Raw genomic sequence first — 20,836 nt, forward strand, 5'->3', positions numbered from 1 at the left:
AATACTATCTACAATTCGTTTTTATTTAAATGAGAATTAAAAAAATATAAAAAAAAATCACGAAGGAAAGCATAAAGATCCTTTTATGAGTCAAAATAAAAAAGGTGTAGAAAATACAGTGCACTTTTCTAACTTTAACATGTAGAACAATTATTTTAGCTTTTACAATAAGTATTTCTATGGTTCTCTTCGACATAGAAAGAGAGTGCAGTGAGCCTATGTTTGGTCATTCCTTGGAAAGACTCTAAAAGCAGATAAGCAGGAATTCAGGGCCTCGCCTGCAGCCTCCAAAGTCGATACCCTAGATTCCACAACCCAAGTGGTCTCGCACATCAGTTATCTCCTTACGGAGTACTCACTAGAGACGTTGAGCCAGACTTTCCAAATCCACTCTAGTTGGAATGACTTTGGTGGGGAGCGAGTGCAAAAAAACTCCTGATAGGTAGTCCATGGCAAAGGGGGTGGTGGCAGTACCAGATCTTGGCTATGTACAGTGCCTTGAAAAAGTATTCACACCCCTTGACATTTTTCACATTTTCATGTTACAACCAAAATGTAAATGTATTTTTTTGTGGTTTTATGTGATAGACCAACACAAAGTGGCACATAATTGTGAAGTGAAAGGAAAATGATAAAGGTTTTTAAAATTTGTTCCAAATAAATATGTGAAAAGTGTGTCGTGCATTTGTATTCAGCCCCCCTGAGTCAATACTTTGTAGAACCACCTTTCTCTGCAATTACAACTGCAAGTCTTTTTGGGGATGTCCCTATAGAGTGAAATTTTTGCTCATTTTTCTTTGAAAAATAGCTTGAGCTGTCAGATTGGATGGAGAGCGTCTGTGAACAGCAATTTTCAAGTCTTGCCACAGATTGCCAATTGGATTTAGGTCTTGACTTTGACTGGGCCATTCTAACATATTAATATGCTTTGATCTAAACAATTCCATTGTAGCTCTAGCTTTATGTTTAGGGTCATGGTCCTGCTGGAAGTCTTTTGCAGACTCAAACAGGTTTTCTTCTACGAATTGCCCTGTATTTGGTCTAGCCATCTTCCCATCAACTCTGACCAGCTTCCATGTCCCTGATGAAGAAAAGCATCCCCAAAACATGATGCTGTCACCACCATGTTTCACAGTGGGGATGGTATGTGCAGTGTTCCTTTTCCACCACACAGTTTGGATTTTGGCCCAATTTTGGTCTCATCTGACCAGAGCACCTTCTTCCACGTTTGCTGTGTCCCCCACATGGCTTCTCGCAAACTGCAAATGGGACTTCTTACGGCTTTCAGCAATGGCTTTCTTCATGCCACTCTTCCATAAAGTCCAGATTTGTGGAAAGCAGGACTAATAGTTGCCATGTGGACAGATTCTCCCACCTGAGCTGTGGATCTCTGCAGCTCCTCCAGCGTTACCATGGGCCTCATGGCTGCTTCTCTGATTACTGTTCTCCTTGAACGGCCTGTCAGCTTAGGTGGGTGGCCATGTCTTGGTAGGTTTGCAGTTGCGCCATTCTCTTTCCATTTTTGGATGATACATGGAACAGTGCTCTGTTAGATGTTCAAAGCTTGTGAAATTTTTTTTATAACCTAACCCTGCTTTAAACTTCTCCACAATTTTATCCCTGACCTGTCTGAGGGCTTCACAGAACAGCTGCATTTATACTGAGGTTACATTACACACAGGAGGACTCTATTTACAAATTAGCTGACATCTGAAGGCAATTGGTTCCACTAGATTTTAGCTAGGGGTAGCAGAATAGAGGGGGCTGAATACAAATGTACGCCACACTTTTCATATATTTGTAAAAGATTTTGAAAACCATTGATCATGCTCCTTATACTTCACAATTATGTGCCACTTTGTGCTGGTCTATCACATAAAATCCCCAAAAAATACATTTACGTTTTTGGTTGTAACATGACAAAATGTGGAAAATGTCAAGGGGTATGAATAATTTTGCAAGGCACTCTAGCAGTGTCTCCCTGGGATGACTAGGTTGTAGAGACTATTGTGGAAGTAACTGTGGCTAATATAGCTGATGTAGACATGATAGGGGCTGATAAGGTTAAAGTAGATCGTATAACGGTTCATTTTCCAGCCACTGTAAGGCTGGCCATACATTATACAATTTCTTTGTACCATTTTCCTTTAGATTTACCAAACCAATATAATATCAGGTCATGCAAAAAACACTTTCAATTTGTATGCAATTGGACAGGCCCTTGCACTACATAATTGAAGGTAAATCTAAAGGAAATTAAATAAGAAAATTGTATAATGTATGGCCAGCCTTAGAGTTTGCTGGAAAATCAACCAGTACACGATCTACTTTAACCTTATCAGCCCCTATCATGTCTACATCAGCTATATTAGCCACAACTACTTACAAAATAGTTTAGTTGTATAATCTATGGCAGGTGAGGTTAAGGTAATAGATTTAGCTGTTACAGTTGGTGCCATCATTGATATGCTGTTTATGCTCCTGTGTCCCCTGTGACCCCTGTATCACTAATGTGAGTGGGTTATTTATCAAACTCTGCATGACAAGAATGGTTGCCAATACAGAAATTTCCAGGAAGTATCCAACCATGCCAGCTGCTCTCATTCTCTCTTACATTACCGAGAGCAGCAAAGGGGTCTGTAACAAATGTGGGGCCAATAGACATCTTTCTGGGGTGTCCTAAGGGTTCTTGGGTTGAAAACTTTTACAGTTTTTGATGACATGCTTGTTTGATCTTATACATTGGAGTTGTTCTGGAGTTTTTTTGCTTTTTTTAAATGTCGAAATTCTTTTAAATACTACACCATGAGGCGGTTTTGTCCTTTCTGATTTGTATGGTTGGCAATCAGACTCCGGGAGGGATTATCTATGAGGGGGAACTATGGTTAAGGCATCATTTTTAAGAAGCCTGTTGGGAATATGACCGTGTACAGTGGGTGATTGATCGCTGTTTGACCGCTTTTAAATTAGGTGGTCCACAATTGAGGGTAAGAGGCCCAGTGTGCTGTGGTGTAGGTGGAGGACTCTTCTTAACACTATTTTATGATATTATATATACACCGGAGGTGCCTTCCATGTGTCTAAATACACTTTTGTGTGGACATTTCTGAAAGAATTTGTATCTATTCCAAAAAGTTGCTTTTATTTTTCTGAGGTTAGCTTTCAATATGTGTATTCTGTGAGCATCAGTATCAGTATGGATTATTCTAAATTTGAACAGTCCAACCTAAAGGTACAATATTCCATATTTAAAGTCTTTTGCAGTTACCTGTCCACCGAAACTAAAAGCCAGTTGTAGAATTCCCTCAGCGAGACGTTTACTGCTGATATCTAGGGATGGAAGGGACTTTCTCTCATCACCAGGAGCAATACCTTTATACACAACCAACAGAAGCTTGGATCCAACAGAAAAGCTGAGCTTTGTAGCCTAGAAAGTATAGTAAAATGACAATAAACTTTATGTATGAAAACCATAAAAAAAAGCAAGGTGCAACGACCTTGCACGTTTCTCAAAAACAGAAGTTGTTTTTTAGAGAGCTGCCAACTGATACAGTGTCTATGAAATAGGGGAACAGTTTACAAAGCTGGTGTATGCATACAGTATACCACCTGCCTCCACCCAATTACAAGCAAGGTCTAGAAATAAGAACCTCAGTAATAAAACCTGAATTCCGTAGGTAAATCATCATAAAGGACCGTATGAACTAGAGGGTTTAGGGCACATGTGTCAAACACAAGGCCCATGGGCCAAATCTGGCACCCATTTTATGTAGCCCTCACACCTCTCATGCAGCTGTGGCACTCTTCCTCGTCTGTGAATCCACCTTGTCTCAGCAATTAGCAGCAGGGGACAAAACTACTCCTACAGATCCTGCACCTTTCTGTGCAGCCACAGCACCTCCCGTCTCCACCTCCCCTGGTCTCAGCATTGAGCAGACTATTTCTGCTGACTCCTGGCCTCCTCTGGACCTCCTCCAGACCCTGCACTTTCTGCTTCCCAGCTCCATTCCCAGCTTCTTCCCAGCAGCAGCACAAGGTAAGGTAAGTGCCCTGTGATGTAAGGAAGGCAGGGGGACACTTTATTTCTGATGTAAGGGGGGTGCTCTTGACATCAGTTTATAATTATGAGAATAATGCAATTCTATGCCAGTTGAAAAGGAAGGTCGCAGACCGCTGGTATCATCCACAAGAAACTTTATTAGAGACTGTTCAGACAGAACACTATGGCAGAACCATGGTCTGTGAGCAGTCTCCAAAAAGAGTTTCTTGTGGATGATACCAGTGGTGCATGACCCTCCTTTTCAGACTTGCGACATCTGCTACTGCTGAGTGGGCTCCGTGCTGGTCTGTACCTGCCCTTCACAGCTTAATTCTTAACTCATTACTAAAACCAGTAATAATAAAATGTGGAAGCAATTATTTAAAATGATAAAGTGTAGATATATTTATACAGTTTAACAATCGCAAACCGCCTATTTGAGGGCTACAATAATTCTGATGCGACCCGTGAAGAAATTTAGTTTGACACACCTGGATTAGGATATGAACAGAACAAAACAGTATAATAATAATATAATATATTATATATATATATATATATATATATATATATATATATATATATATATATATATATATATATGACAATACAACACCATTCAGTGAAAAGAATACACCAGTGTGGCCAAGACTCGGGTCTTGTGCTCAACATTGCAAACATAAGATCACGCAATTTAATAGTAATCCAAAAAGGGGGGACAGTATCTATATTGGTAAGGAATAGTATTTTTAAATAAAATTATTGCAACAGATTAATACTATACAAGCAGAGATATGCACAATCGTAACATAAGGAGCAGGGGAACAGATTGTTATCAGTACACATTCTGTGGCAAGTATGCCATTTTATCAAGAGCTTCTGATGAAGTAGCACGTGTCATGAAAAACATGAAGTAGCCTTTTGGCATCTTGTGTTTTAAATTCTAAAAAGTAAGCTTTTATGTGGGGGGGCAAATAATAGGATTTCTCTAACAGCTTACCTGTAAAATCCTTTTCTTGGAGTACATCATGGGACACAAAGCCTTAAGTAATTACTTAGTGGGTTATAGGCCACCTTCAGGTGTTGGACACTGGTATAACCAATCCAAGAAGTTCACTCCCTATACAACCCTTCCTCCTTCCAGGAGCAAATCCATTTTTGTAGCAAAGCAATATACCGTATATACTCGAGTATAGGCCGACCCGAATATAAGCCGAGGCCCCCAATTTACCCCCAAGAAAACTGGCAAACTTATTGACTCGTGTATAAGCCGAGGGTGAGACATGCCTGTCCATCCCTGTGTGTGTGTCCGTCCATCCCTGTGGGTACGTCCATCCCTGTGTGTCCGTCCATCCCTGTGTGTGTGTGTGTGTCCATCCATCCATCCATCCCTGTGTGTGTGTGTGTCCATCCATCCATCCATCCCTGTGTGTGTGTGTGTCCATCCATCCATCCATCCCTGTGTGTGTGTGTCTCCATCCATCCATCCCTGTGTGTGTGTGTCTCCATCCATCCATCCCTGTGTGTGTGTGTATCCATCCATCCCTGTGTGTGTGTGTCTCCATCCATCCATCCCTGTGTGTGTGTGTGTGTGTGTGTGTGTGTGTGTGTGTGTGTGTGTGTGTGTGTGTGTGTGTGTGTGTGTGTGTGTGTGTGTGTGTGTGTGTGTGTGTGTGTGTGTGTGTGTCCAGCCTACCTGTGTCCCGAGCCTTGCCTCCTTGCCTCCGTCCCGTGCCGTGCCTCCTTGCCTCCGTCCCGTGCCGTGCCTTGCCTCTGTCCCGTGCCTTGCCTCCGTCCCGTCCCGTGCCGTGCCTTGCCTTGCCTCCGTCCCGTGCCTTGCCAGGATCGCTGCTCTTCGTCGGCGCCTCGGCGGCCATTCTAAAATTCAAAAGCCGCGCCTCCGCCTTCGCCTGTGATAGGCGGAACACTGAATTTCCCAGCAGCCTGTGTTCCGCCTATCACGGACATCGTCTCATCCTCGTCCGTAGTACGAGGATGAGCGGATGTCCGTGATAGGCGGAACACTGACTGCTGGGAAATTGAGTGTTCCGCCTATCACAGGCGGAGGCGGAGGCGGAGGCGCGGCTTTCGAATTGTAGTATGTCCGCCGTCTGTCTGCTCGATACGCTGATCGAGCAGTCAGACGGCGATGACTCGAGTATAAGCCGAGGGGGGCACTTTCAGCCTCAAAAAAGAGGCTGAAAATCTTGGCTTATACTCGAGTATATACGGTACTTTTTTTTTTTAACCAGAGTGAGGTTTATTGAGCATATATGAAAAAAGATTACATAGCAATACTCAAACAAAAAGTAGGCGCAACAGGCGCCAAACACCATGAAGAGGGGTACATTCCATGTCCGACATGATAGGCTAAGAAATACAGTGTACACAAGAATCATGACTACAGGTAATACATGTATACGTGCAGTAGAGCGCCCAGACAGAATTGTTAAAGAGGATTGTCGCTCACCCCCTGCGCACATCGTCTACCCCGTGCAGCTGTGGGGAGTATCCAACCACCCATCCCATATTTTATGGAATTTCGTAGGGCATCCTCGGTTGGAATAAATAAGTCTTTTGTAGGGTAGAGTTTGGTTAACAGCTCTCTTCCACTGCTGGACCGTCGGGGGGTCTGGTCTGAGCCATAGTCGAGCTATCTGCATCCTAGCAGTGAAGAGAGTCTCTTGTAAAAGTATCCTAAGATATTTACTTTCTTCCTGAAGGGGGAGGAGACCGAGAATACATTGGCATGGGCAGAGTGTGAGGGGAGACCCCATATGGTCATGCAGGAATTGGATTATCTGAGCCCAATACCTTTGGATGGGGGGGACAGGTCCAAATGAGATGATAAAATGTGCTGGCTGGGTCGCCGCATCGGGGGCATGCAGGGTCAAGGCCGGATTTGTACTTAGATAACCGTCCAGGGGTGATATAGGAGCGATGAAGTATATATAGGTGGGTCAGCCTATCCGACAACTTGGGGGAGACCTCAGTCGACACCGACAGTATCTCTCCCCAGTGCTCGTCCTCTATCGGTCCAACATCAGCCTCCCATCTAGGTTTCAGACTATAAGCATGGGCCGTAGCCCGAGGGGTGAGGAGGTGTGCGTAAATGGTGGAAGTGAGCTTATGAGAATCACTACCAAAGGCCAGGCTCGCCAGGGGAGTGCACACCAGGATCGGAGGCGCATTCCCAAACTGAGTTTGCAATGCATGGCGGACTTGCAGGTAGCGGAAAAACACATGGTTCGGGAGACCAAACTCATCCTTAAGAGCCTGGAAAGTCTTAACACCCTGAGTCGTGTAAAAATGAGATAAATATATGACCCCTCTACATATCCATATTTTGTAATCCGGGATCCCCAGCAGCTCCGGGATATCAAGGTTATCCCAGAGAGGTGTATGCGCGTGCAATGAGGAGGCCCCAGACCTAGACTGCACCACACGCCACAGTCGGCAATGGTGCGCAATCATGGTATGCTTATAGTTCGAGCAGGGGACAGCTCTATGTTTGCAAAAGAGTATTTGGAAGGGATGTGCAATGACATCTGTAATCGAGGCACACACCAGGAGGGAGTACCTCAGTTTGTCATATGTGTTCAAATAATAAAAATGGGAAAGCTGGGAGGCCAGGTAATACATCTTTAAGTCGGGAAGGGCAGCGCCGCCGAGGCGGACCGGACACTTGAGGGTCTGCCAGGCCAACTTATGCCTGGAAGAGCCCCAAACGAATGAGTTGAGAATCGATTCCATATCGCGGAACAGTCGCGACGGTACATGGAGTGGGGCATGCCAAAAAATGTAAAGGAGCTTGGGGAGAAGAATCATTTTGACGAGACCCAGGCGGCCCATGACCCCGAGGGGGAGCCTGGACCACACCTGGGTCTTCCGCTTCAAAAGGGGGTAGAGGGGCTCAAGGTTAAGGCTGATGTAGTCCGCGAGGGAGCGAGAGCAGTGTATGCCGAGGTATTTGATGCGGTCCGTGCGCTCAAGGGGCAATAAGGCCTGCGCCCTCGTGGGGGCGGCGATATCAATGGGGAGAATTTGGGACTTGGACCAATTGATGAGGAGACCTGAAAAAGCTCCAAAGCGGCGAACCACCTCCAAAACCGCCGCTAGAGAGGGGCCGGCATCTTCCAGATATAACAACATGTCATCCGCATAGAGGCTGATAAACTCAGACGCAAAGCAATATACTTAAATCCCAAAAAAGAGGGGAGGGACCTCTGTGTCCCATGATGTACTCCAAGAAAAGGGTTTTACAGGTAAGCTGTTATAAAAATCCTATTTTCTTTATCATACATCATGGGACACAGAGCCTTAAGTAATTGCTTAATGGGACATCCCATAGCAATGCTACTTGAGGGGAGGGAGACACAACCCGGAGGGTAACCCCTAACTTGAGGATCTATACTGCTGCCTACAGCACACTGCGCCCAAAGGCGATATCCTCGTACCTCCTTACATCCAGCCAATAACATTTTGTGAATGTATGCACTGAAGGCCAAGTTGCAGCCTTACAGATTTGAGCCATGGAGGCCTAACTGCCCTGGCAAAGTGCGCCTTAACTTGAAAAGGGGGAATATTACCCCTTAAATCATAAGTTTCAATTATCACTTGACGAATCCACTTAGCGACAGTGGATTTTGATGCTGCCTGACCTTGCTTAGGAACCTCTGGCAAAATAAATAAGATGTCCGTGTTACAAAGCTGAGCAGTTGCTTTTAAATGGATTTTCACTGAGCTCACCACATCAAGACAATGTAGTGACTTTTCTTCCCTGGAACATTGTTTTGTAAAAACCCGATGGCAAAACAATATCTTGGTTCAGGTGATAACCTGAGACCACTTTTGTTAAAAAAAAACCTGGACGAGAGCATAACACCACTCCGCCCTCATAAAAAATCAAATATGGCTCTTTAAAAGAAAGAGCAGTTAATTCCAAAACCCTCCTTGCTGAGGACATAGTAACCAAAAATACAAACTTCCTTGTCAGAAGGACTAAGGGAAAATGTTGTATCGATTCAAAAGGCTGTTTTTGTAACACAGACAAAACTAAGTTCAAGTCCCATGGGTTCAAGGGAGGTTTCATGGGCGGATTAAGCCATGTCACCCCTTGTATAAAACCCCAGACTAAAGAATAAGTAGCAAGTGGTCTTTGAAATAAGACTGATAAAGCTGAGACTTGGCCTTGAATAGTACTCAAGGCCAATTTCATTAATACCCCTAATTGTAGAAAGGCAAGAATTCTGCCTATGATATATCTCCGAGGGTGTCAACCCTTGGATTCACACCTGGAAACATAAGCCCTCCATACTCTATAATATATCGTTCTGGAGACTGGCTTCCTTGCATTAAGGCAGAGATAACTCACTCGGAAAGGCCACGTTTCTTCCGAATGTGGGTTTCAATAGCCAAGTCGTTAAATTTAGAGACCGCAAGGAAGGATGGAAAATTGGTCCCTGTGACGGCATATCTGGCCATAGTTGGAGGGTCCATGGGCCCTCCACTGCCATCTTTACGATTTCTGCATACCATGACCTTCTGGGCCATGCTGGTGCCACCAGAATTACCAGCTTTCTTTCCAGCTTGATTCTGCAAATAAGTCAAGGCAGCAACTGAATAGGGGGGAATGCATAGATCAGTGAGAACTGATCCCATGGGGTCACCAACGCATCTGTTCCGCATGCAAGTGGATCCGTTGTTGTGGCCACAAAGTTGACTTCAACTTAATGTTGAATTTGGATGCTAGAAGATCTACGTCCGGAGTCCCCCATCTTTGGCAAACAGCCCGAAATAGGTTGGGGGTGAAGAGACCATTCCTCTGGGAATAACTGCTGGTGACTTAAGTAGTCCTCCTGCCAATTCTCTACTCCCAGAATGAAGACTGCCGAACATTCCTTCCTGCCCAAGTTAGAATATGGTTCACCTCTCTGCTAAGAGACTTTTGGTGCCTCCTTGGTGATTGATATAGGCTACAGCTGTGGAATTGTCAGATTGGATCCTGACAGGACAATTTCCGTAACCTGAAAGGCCAGGCTTTAAGAGCCAGACGCACTGCCCAAATCTCTAGGATATAGGCAAGGTTCTTTCGGTTCTTGACCACTGTCCCTGGAAAGTTGTCTTTTCTAGTACTGCTCCCCAGCCTGAAAGGCTAGCATCCGTTGTTACCATTTTCCAGATGACTAGTCTGAAGGATATTCCTTTCAGCAGATTCTGCATTAGTAACCACCAAGTGACGCTTTGGGACACTCTTGGGGACAGCTGCATTGGCAAGTCTAAAGCTTGAATTGTTTTGCAACAGTCTTGAATGAAACTGAGCATAGGGAACCACTTTGAATAAGGCTAACATGGTTCCTATGAACCTCATGCAAATGCGAATGGAGGAATCACCGTTTGACCTGACAATCCGCACCAGCTCTTTCATGGAGTTGATCTTTGCCTGAGGCAAGAACACCTTTTCCTGTGCTGTGTCTATGATCAGACCCAAGTACTCCAGCCTTTTTAGCGGTATTAAGGAAGATTTCTCTAGGTTGAGAATCCAACCCAAACTTTTCAGATAGTTAGTTGTAGTGTGTACACTTTGCTCCAAACGAGCCACCAACTAATCTATTAGTAATAGATCGTCTAGGTACACCAGAACTGTTATGTCCTGTGCCCTTAACCTGGCTAGAAGTGGGGTCAGCACTTTTCTGAACACCGGGGTGCTGTGGCTAGCCCGAAGGGCAGGGCTAAAAAACTGAAAATGCTGCTGTTCTAACTCGAATCACAGGACCTTTTTGTGAGCGGGAAATATATGCATCCTCGATGCCGATTGATCCCAGAAGTTCTCCTCCTAGAAGGATAGTAACTACTGACCTGATCATCTCCATGCAATAGGAGCGGATCTTCAGGAACTGAATTAGATCTTAGATCTAGAATGGGTCCGATGTCTCCATTTGGTTTTGGTACCATAAAAAGATTTGAATAAAACCCCAGACCTTGCTCTAAGAGTAAGGTATGTGCACAGACTCCCTCTAGGGGAGAATTAAGGCATGACAAAAAAATTTCCCCTAATGGAAGAATACATACAGTATATGTTTTTAATATCCAAGTTTCTTCCCTTACCTTATCCCCACCGCAGGATTTGCTGATTTAACAGAAAATCCAACCTTCACCCATCACGACGGGCTGCGTTTAGCAAACCTTCAAGGACTGGGTCCCTAGATATAGATAGCACCTCACCAGGAAAGCAAGGTAATGTAACAAGACCAAAGCCCTGGGTTCCTGGGGTCCAGCCCTTCAAAGAGGTGTTACAGGCAAAACCACGTTCTTTGGATACGATGGGCCCCAGGTAACATCCTTTTAGGCCTTAGTGACACTTTGGCTGGATCTGGTCCTTAAGGAGGCTTTAAATTCACCATGGATCCCTCCTGGAACTCCTCAGAGCACATCTTCACTCGTGACCAACACCTTAGACACTGGCAAAAAAAAAACTGATGTGCTTCTGGAAGGAGGAGTTGTTATATAAGGAATGAACTTCTTGGATTGGGTATACCAGTGTCCAACACCTGAAGGTGGCCTATAACCCATTAAGTAATTAGTTAAGGCCCATGATGTACTCTAAAGAAAAAAGAAAATTCAGGTGCTTTTCAACATCACAAACATTAAAACAGTCAACAATTACATTAAAATGGTCTTAGCAGTTTGGCTTCCCATTTATGCACATTTCTAATACATAAAATCAATCTTCCCACCTGTGCCTGCAAGGTGGAATTCAGTAGCTCCACCTTCTGAAGCTGCTTGCAAGCAGAAAGAGTGGCATCCAATTTGACACGGTCATGTTTGGCATTTGGATCATACAAATCTACAGTGCACAGGTCTTCAATGCTAGCAAGAATGACAAAAAATAGCATATTTATATTTTATTATTATTCAAAAACATGCAATTATATGTTTTGGAAGGATGACATACGATGGTGCACAGCAGGTAAAATAATCCCAACACCACAGGATGAAAATATCTGGGCAATATAAAAAAAAAAACAACTGCTATGATTCTAGCAAAAGAAGAATAGTGATGCAGATTCAGTCAGCACTAAATAAAAGTTAAGCTACACCCCATCAAAACATTGGTATCAAACATCAGAAAACTTCAGTTCTACCAGCTAACAACCTTTCCTTTTCCAGCAATATAAAAATATACTTAAAGAAATAACCATGCGATATTGAGAAAGCAAAGCAAGCCCCAACTGTACCATTGCAGTGTTATTTTTGTTTGCAATGCCATCTCCAGAGGTCTTCTATATGGTGACTTTACCAATGCTTTTAATAAACGCATGCAAACATCAGGTAGATTCTTCATCACTTGAACGTCTGCTGTGTTGAACCCAATACTACACGGATTGCATACAGTGACTGCAGTTAATTCCCACATGTAATTATTTAGCAGCTCCTCTTCAAGCATCTATAATACAAAAGAAAAATATACAATACAATTGCTTTTGACTCTAATAAACAAATAAGGCTAAATAATAATATACAATTAATAGCAATAAACTACCACTCTTGAAAGCAGAATAGCGTATTTTGTTTACACTTCTGAACTTAGTTGTGCTTATTACAGGCCACTTTTTCATGACTTTGGGGCTAAATCTTGTCCCATCCCCAAAGCGAAGACTCGTCCACCTACCATCCACCTTTATAGTGATAGTGCCCCTTAGTGCCAATAACAGCATTCTCATTGAAAAGGGTTTGAGCAGATTAGAGGTACTTAGAGGTCTGGTGCTTGGCCCCAAAATCAGGGAAGGCAAGCCCTTAGTTACAAAGTGAAACTGGGATCACACAGGTACACAAGAGGTTTTTCAGGATAGCAAGGGTAATAGCAGGCGCCTTGAGCTTGATGTTGGACAATACTTTAAAATATCGAAAATGGTTTACCAGTTCACCTTAAATTTACATTTCTAACCATCTTGGAAGAAATTCTCACATTAAAATCATAATGTTTACCTTCCCGAAGTCCTGATGGCAATTCTCTAAAATCATGGATACAAACTCCATAATGCGTACTATAATTGTGCACTTGCTGTAGTTGTACTGTTCCATTTCATGTGGGCTGAACAGGTTAGATTTGGAGCCTATTGTAAAGCACACTTGTGCCGCTTTGATGTCCTCCATGGAAAGGTGGCAGATGAAGAAGTGTAATGCTTTGAAAAAGGATGACTTTGGTGAAGCATCTGAATAAATGGAAAAAAATAACATAAATCACTGGAAAGTTAGTGGCTAAAGCAAGACATCATGTGGATGGCCGAGTGCCCACCTGTTGCAAACCAGAAAGAAAACTTTTTAAGTGAGTGATTTGGAAGCAAGACTACCCTTGTAAAATGGCCTTGGACCAATAAAAAGTTGTAGAATCTCTTTGTGAAATGAAGGGGGCTAGCATCAGTGAACGAAGAATGAAGCAATCCAGGGAGAAAAAGGAAAATCAGGCCCCCTAGTAGAGGAAAGCTTAGCCTGAGGGAAGAGGAAACCAGCAGGACTTGGCCCGACAAGTAAAAAATCTAAAAGTATTTGGAAGTGGACAGAAGAGAACTTGCATGCAATGGCAAAGTATGCAAGGGTGCTAAAAAAAAAAAAAAAATCTGGACTTAGAAAGCCTAAAGGTTTGCCGTGTCTCTTACTACTATCTCTGATAGCTTTGAAAGTTAAAACGCTATAAATAAGAAAAGAGCTTTAAAAATAAAAAAATTAAGAAACACCATTATCATTTAAAATTTAGAAAGAATATAACACAAATATGTAAAAATCAAATAAATGTGGCAAAAAATCTAAATGAACAACAGGTTGCAAAAGATTAGGACAAACCCCCCACAAAAAGTTTTAAAATACGGTATATTAACAGTAAAAGACAGGTCTGAACATTAGGCTCCCTACAAAATAATTTAAAATTAGAGACTGGGACAAAAATAAGATAAAATATGTATTAAATATATTCTGCAGCTCACTGTATACAAAGGAGCATGTCCATAATGGGGATAGTATTGACAGCCCCAAATGTACAACTATGGCTCAACTCATAAAATAGCTGCGCTCTGTTATTTAAAAGCCATTGTTTCTAATTTTTAGGAACTCGTTAATGACTGGCAAAGCGCCACTGAATTGGTGTAAGGCCAATGTGGTGCCCATATTTAAAAAAAGATTAAAGTCTTTACCAAGTAACTACAGACTTGTTAGTTTAACTTCTATAGTTGGGAAGATACTGGCAAGTTTAGTAAAACACCACATAGATGAGTTTTTGCTAGAAAAGGATCTTTTGACCAATAGACAACATGGATTGACAAAAAAAGCATTAGTGGTCAAACAAATAGGATTTGTTTTTTTGAAGAAGTAAACAAAAACAGACAAAAAAGGAGTGGCTGTGGATATAGTATACTTGGATTTGGCAAAAGCGTTAGACACAATTCCTCATACGTGCCTAACGTGTAAGGTAAGGTTGACAGGCTTGCAAAAAAAATAAAAAATCAGTTTGTAAATGGATAGAAAACTGGCTAAAAGACCATATTCAGAAAGTAGTGATTAATGATTTATACTTTAAATGGTCTACCCCCATATACAACCTAATAAAGTTGTTAACCCCCTGATTGCCCCTAGAGTTAATCCTTTCACCAGTGATCACCGTATAAATGTCACTGGTGACGCTGGTTAGTCAGTTAGTTATTTAGGTTCCCCAGTCAGGTTTTTATATAGCGTCAGCTACCCCCATATATTACCTAATAAAGGTTTTAACCCCCCTAGTTAACCCTTTCACCAGTGATCAATGTATAAATGTTAAGGGTGATGCTGGTTAGTTTGCTTTTTATAGCATCAGCGCACCCGCCATTTATTACCCAATAAAGGTTTAACCCCCTGATCGCCCGGCGGGTAATATCAATTAGGTTTTAGGGTCAGATAGGGTCTGTGTCATCCCAGGCAGTGTCATGTTAGTGCCAACACCCACGCACAAAGCATACACCTCCATTAGTGGTATAGTATCTGAACATACCAATATCTGATCTGATTAGATATGCTTTATTACCTGTGAATATCACTATCTGTACCAGTAAATTTAGAGCCCAAAATGGCAAATCGAAGGTACACTAGTGAAGAGGCCTACACGTTTCTGAGCATGAAAGATAGTGAAGAGGAGGTCACTCATCTGTCAGATTTAGGCTCAGAATACAATCCTGTAGAGGACAGCAGCTCCATGACAGATAGCTCTGACGACGAAGGTGGGGTCTCTGCTAAGGTCAGGCGTACCCGATCCCGATCTTGTGATGTTGTTGAGGTGCAAGAACCGCAGATCCCTCATATGGCACAGAACCAGTACTAGCGCCACTAATCCTTCTGGTGAACATCCAGCACTGCAGTAACACATGGCGACATAGCGAGTCCCATAAGTTCAGTTCAAGCTGGCGAGGTCGCAAGCACAAGTAGTGTCCCGCTGTCACTAAGAAGAAGACAAAGGTAGGCCTGCCATTCCCATAGTGTCCTTCAGAATTCGCCGATCCTGATTAGGTGCCCACCACTTCTGCAGAACCTGTACTTCCCCCCATACACTGGCTAACTGTCAGGTCACCTTGAGGCGAGGTGACAGATGCACACCGTAGGGTTCAGGAGTGCACCGCAAGGTTGTGGACCCTACGGCTGACTGCTGCAGACGGGGGACAGATCCCACTGGGGTTAGAGCGCAAGATGCCATGGGGCTCGGAGTCTAAAAGCCAGCAGGTTTTCACCAGCGCCTCTAGTGGTGAGGATGGACTTGGCTGCAACTGGCTCCAGGTCCCAACCCCCAGGGTCCCCCAGCTCACACCCACAGTAGGCAACAGGAGGATAGGGATATCGAGGGACAAAGCCAAGGTCGGGGCCACAAGCAGACTGGAATAGTCAGGGACACGCCAAAAGGTCAGGATCACAGGCAAACAGGGATAGTCAAAGACACGCCAAAGTCGGTAACGGAACAACAGAAGAGCACACAGCAGGTAACAGGAAGCTAAACACACAAAGGAATACACAATGGTTGATCAGCACTCTTGGCTTGCAGTGCACAGGTTAATATAAGGTTCCTTGATAGGGCCTGGGGTGGAGCCGTGCTTAGAGGAGAGGTTATAAAAACCACCAGGTGGAAGTGGCTGGCCTCTTAGTCTGAACACATGAGGGGAGGTAAGCAAACAGGAAGATCACTGCATAACCATGACACTAACCCGGTATTCAGGTGGAAAAGTCTGATTTTACGCCACTTGATTTTTATTCGCTGTTTTTCACGGAAGATCTCTATAGATCTATTGTGGACCAAACTAATTTATATGCTGGTCAACACATCGCTGCTAATCCCCAGTTGCCTTCCCTTGCCAGAAATTGGAAATGATCTACGGTTTCCGAATTTAAGACCTTTCTGGGCCTTTCCCTCAAAATGGGCATACATAAATTCATGACGTTGCGGACGTATTGGGCCACACACCCAATTTACCATATGCCTGCGTTCTCTGCCTCCATGTCCAGGAAACGATATGAGCAGATCTTACGGTTCTTGCACTTCAACAATGAACTTTGTCGTCCTCATGAAGACCCCGAATACAATCGGCTCTACAAAATAAGGCCCCTCATAAACCACTTCAACCAATGTTTTGCAGCCTTGTTTACTCCCAATCAAGTTATCTGCGTTGATGAGTCCCTGATTAAATTTTCTGGCCACTTATCTTTCAAACAGCACCTTCCGAGCAAGCATGCCAGATACGGGAGCAAGCTCTATAAGTTCTGTGACAGGTCAACAGGCTATGTATGGAGCGTTACGGTTTATAAGGGAAAAGATAGTTACGTAGAGCCAGAGAACTGCCCAGATTACATAGGGAGCGCTGGCAAGATTATGTGGAATTTGGTGTCACCCTTATTCGGAAAGGAGTACCACTTGTACGTTGACAATAATTGCCACTGTTTAGTCATTTGTTTGATCAGCAGATTGGAGAATGTGACACCGTGCGACCTAATCGCCAGGGCTTTCCTCAGCGGCTTGTAGATTCTCATCTTAGGCTGGGGGAGAGAGTCTGCTTGCAGTGTAATAACTTGTTCACTATGAAGTGGAGGGATAATAAGAATGTTTTCTTTCTTACCTCCCTTCATGCAGACACGACAGTTGCTTTTTTGAGTGATTTCGCTCCTAATGCCGCGTACATATGGTTGAAATTCCGACGGAGGCTTGCCTGTGGAAAAGTCTGACCGTGTGTACGCGGCATTACTTTTTTTTGCGGGAGGATGGCCCCATGCTTTGGTTTGTGTGTGTGTATATATATATATATATATATATATATATATATATATATATATGGCACAGGTTGTGTTAAAAAAAAATTATTTTTTACTATGTTTTTTTTTTTTTTGGTATTTGCTTTGCAGGTATGGTATGGTAAGGTCTTACTGTTATATTGTAATGTTACTTTGTTTTAATGTTAACCAAGCTTAGCAAGTACGCCATTCAGTTGCAACACGGATTTATTTATCTTGACAGCAACAGTGTTTGCTCCCACGATACATAAAACCGTGACTCCAATGCTGTAGGAGGTGATTTCACCACCACAGTTAAAAAAAGAAAAAAGAGCATATATGCCAAAGCATGGGGGCAGGAGGGGTGGAGGAGCGATTTGCTCCTAATGCCGCATACATACGGTCGACATTCCAACGGAAGCTTGCCCATGGAAAAGTCAGACCGTGTGTACGCAGCATAACTTTTGCAGGAGGGTGCCCCCATACTTTGGCATATATAAATGGTGCATGTATGCCCATCATTAGAAGTGGGTGGATGATGGGAGGTATTCTAATGGTGGGCATACCCACCGATCAATCTCTTTTTTTTGTTCAACCAACAGGCTGCATGAAAAAAAAGATTACAATATATGTCCAGCAAGGACCAGCAACGTACTGGTATGTTGCTGGACTTTGAATGGTTATACCACAATGATGCCTGTGGGTTTAGGTATCATTCTTTTCAGCCAGTGATCATCTTTCATGTAAAAGCAATCCTAGCAGCTAATTAGCCTCTAGACTGCTTTTACAAGCAGTGGGAGGGAATGTCCCCCCCCTCCTGGATATAAACAGCGCCACTGGGTATTTGGGAAAGCATTTTATCACACCGAATGTTGTGGTCAGATGCTTTGAGGGCAGAGGAAAGATCTAGGGTCTAAAAGACCCCAATTTTTACAAAAAAAAAAGTACCTGTCACTACCTACTGATATCATAGGGGATAGTTACATTCCCTAAGATAATAAAAAAAAAAATGGAAGGAACAGTTTAAAAATAAAATTAAAAAGCAAAATAAATAATAATAAAAAAAAAAGCACCCCTGCTCTTGCGCAAAGGTGAACGCAAGCGTCGGTCTGGCGTCATATGTAAACCGAAATTGCACCATGCATGTAAGGTATTACAGCAAAGGTCAGATCGAGGGAAGTAATTTTATCAGTAGACCTCCTCTGTAAATCTAATGTGGTAATCTGTAAAGGCTTTTAAAAATGTATGTAGTTTGTCGACACTGCGCGTTTGTACAGAATTTTAAAGCATGTCATGTTTAGTATCCATGTACTCGGCCTAAGAGTATCTTTTTTATTTCATCAAAAACTTGGGCAATATAGTGTGTTTTAGTGCATTAAAATGAAAAAGTGTATTTTTTCACAAAAAAATGCATTTGAAAAATCGCTGCGTTGAAAAAAAAATGCAACACCCACCATTTTAATCTGTAAGGCCTTTGCTTTAAAAAAAAGATATAATGTTTGGGGGTTCAACGTAATTTTTTTGCAAAAAAAATATATATATATGTTTTCATGTAAACAAAAAGTGTCAGAAAGGGCTTTGTCTTCAAGTGGTTAAAAGAGTGGGTGAAGTGTGACATAAGCTTCTAAATGTTGTGCATAAAATGCCAGGACAGTTCAACCCCCCCCCCCCCCCCCTATGACCCCATTTTGTAAAGTAGACAAGTAGACACCCCAAGCTATTTGCTGAGAGGCATGTCGAGTTCATGGAATATTTTATATTTTGACAAGTTTTTTTTTGCACAGTTGTCACTAAATGATATATTGCTCAAACATGCCAAGGGCATATGTGAAATTACACCCCAAAATACATTCTGTTGCTTCTCCTGAGTATGGGGATAACACATGTGAGACTTTTTGGGAGCCTAGCCGCGTACAGGACCCCAAAAACCAAGCACCACCTAAAGACTCTAAGGGTGTAAATTTTTAATTTCACTCCTCACTGTCAATCACAGTTTCGGAGGCCATGGAATGCTCAGATGGCACAAGCCCCCCCCCCCCCCCGACCCCATTTTGGAAAGTAGACACCCCAAGCTATTTGCTGAGAGGTATGGTGAGTATTTTGCAGATCTCGCTTTTTGTCACAAAGTTTTGATAATTGAAAAAAGAAAAAAAAAAGTTTGAGAGCTGTAAAATATTCACAATGACTCTCAGCAAATAGCTTGGCGTGTCTACTTTCCAAAATGGGGTCGTTGTGTGCCATCTTGGAATTTTTATGGCCTTCCAAACTATCATAGGTAGTGAGGAGTGAAATCAAAAGTTGGTGCCCTTAGAAATCCTGAAGGCGGTAATTGGTTTTTCGGGGCCCTATACACGGGTAGGCTCCCAAAAAGTCCCACACATGTGGTATCCCCATACTCAGGAGAAGCAGAAAAATGTATTTTGGGGTACAATTCCACATATAACCATGGCATGTGTGAGCAATATATCATTTAGTGACAACGTTGTGCAAAAAATTTTTTGTCATTATTCAATCACTTGGGACAAAAAAAATAAAAATATTGAATGGGCTCAACATGCCTCTCAGCAATTTCCTTGGGGTGTCTACTTTCCAAAATGGGGTCATTTGGGGGGGGGGGGGTTGTACTGCCCTGCCATTTTAGCACCTCAAGAAATGAGATAGGCAGTCTTAAATTAAAAGCTGTGTAAATTCGAGAAAATTTACTCTAGTTTGTAGATGCTATAACTTTTGCACAAACCAATAAATATACGCTTATTGACATTTTTATTTACTAAAGAAATGTGGCTGAATACATTTTGGCCTAAATGTATGACTAAAATTGAGTTTATTCGATTTTTTTTATAACAAAAAGTAGAAAATACCTTTTTTTTCCCAAAATTTTCGGTATTTTTCCGTTTATATCGCAAAAAATAAAAAATGCAGGCAATCAAATACCATCAAAAGAAAGCTCTATTTGTGGGAAGAAAAGGACACAAATTTCGTTTGGGTACAACATTGCATAACCGCGCAATTGAGTGCTTTCACATTGAGGCGCTGCGCTGGCAGGGCGTCAAAAAAAGTCCTGCAAGCAGCTTCTTTGCAGCGCTTTTGGAGCGGTGAATACACCGCTCCTAAAGTGCCCCTTCCCATTGAAATCAATTGGAATCGCCTGAAAAGCGCTTTTGGCAGCGGCGCTTTGTGGGCACTTTTAACCCTTTATTTGGCCACTAGCAGGGGTTAAAAGTGCCCCACTAGCGCTCAAAAAATGCTGGTAAAGCGCCGCTAGTTTAAGCAGCGCTTTACAAGCGTTTTTCGGGCACTGGCAGTCTGAAAGGGCTCTTAAAGCACTTGGGCTTTCACATTGGGATTGCAGATGAGGCTTCTTTCAAGCGCTTTACAGGCACTTTTTTAACACTAAAGCGCCTGAAAAACGCCCCGGTGTGAAAGGGGTCTTAGGCTGACAATTGGTCCAGGGCTTAAGTGGTTAAAGTGTAGGCAAATAAAAAAGAACCCAATATAATCCAGCGCTATACCTAATAAAAT

The 20,836-nt window shown here is 42.8% G+C and overlaps 1 protein-coding gene across 5 annotated transcripts in view; it reads right to left on the bottom strand.

The window, feature by feature from the left end:
• Positions 1–20,836, bottom strand: part of PRKDC (protein kinase, DNA-activated, catalytic subunit) — a 794,135-nt gene that overhangs the window by 478,168 nt on the left and 295,131 nt on the right. For all 5 annotated transcript variants that reach the window (XR_013277654.1, XR_013277655.1, XM_077492661.1 and 2 more), the window contains exons 32-35: positions 13,028–13,254; positions 12,277–12,485; positions 11,776–11,908; positions 3,269–3,427 (exon numbers count right to left, since the gene is read on the bottom strand). Coding sequence is in view for 3 of the 5 variants with exons in the window: in XM_077492661.1 (XP_077348787.1) it covers positions 3,269–3,427; positions 11,776–11,908; positions 12,277–12,485; positions 13,028–13,254 (728 nt within the window). In the remaining 2 variants the exon portion in view is untranslated. The remainder of the gene's footprint in view (positions 1–3,268; positions 3,428–11,775; positions 11,909–12,276; positions 12,486–13,027; positions 13,255–20,836) is intronic.

The sequence above is a fragment of the Lithobates pipiens genome, unplaced genomic scaffold (assembly GCF_037356315.1).
Source record: "Lithobates pipiens isolate NorthernLeopardFrog02 unplaced genomic scaffold, aLitPip1_a1.2 Scaffold_19, whole genome shotgun sequence".
In the NCBI taxonomy this organism is placed as follows: Eukaryota; Metazoa; Chordata; class Amphibia; order Anura; family Ranidae; genus Lithobates; species Lithobates pipiens.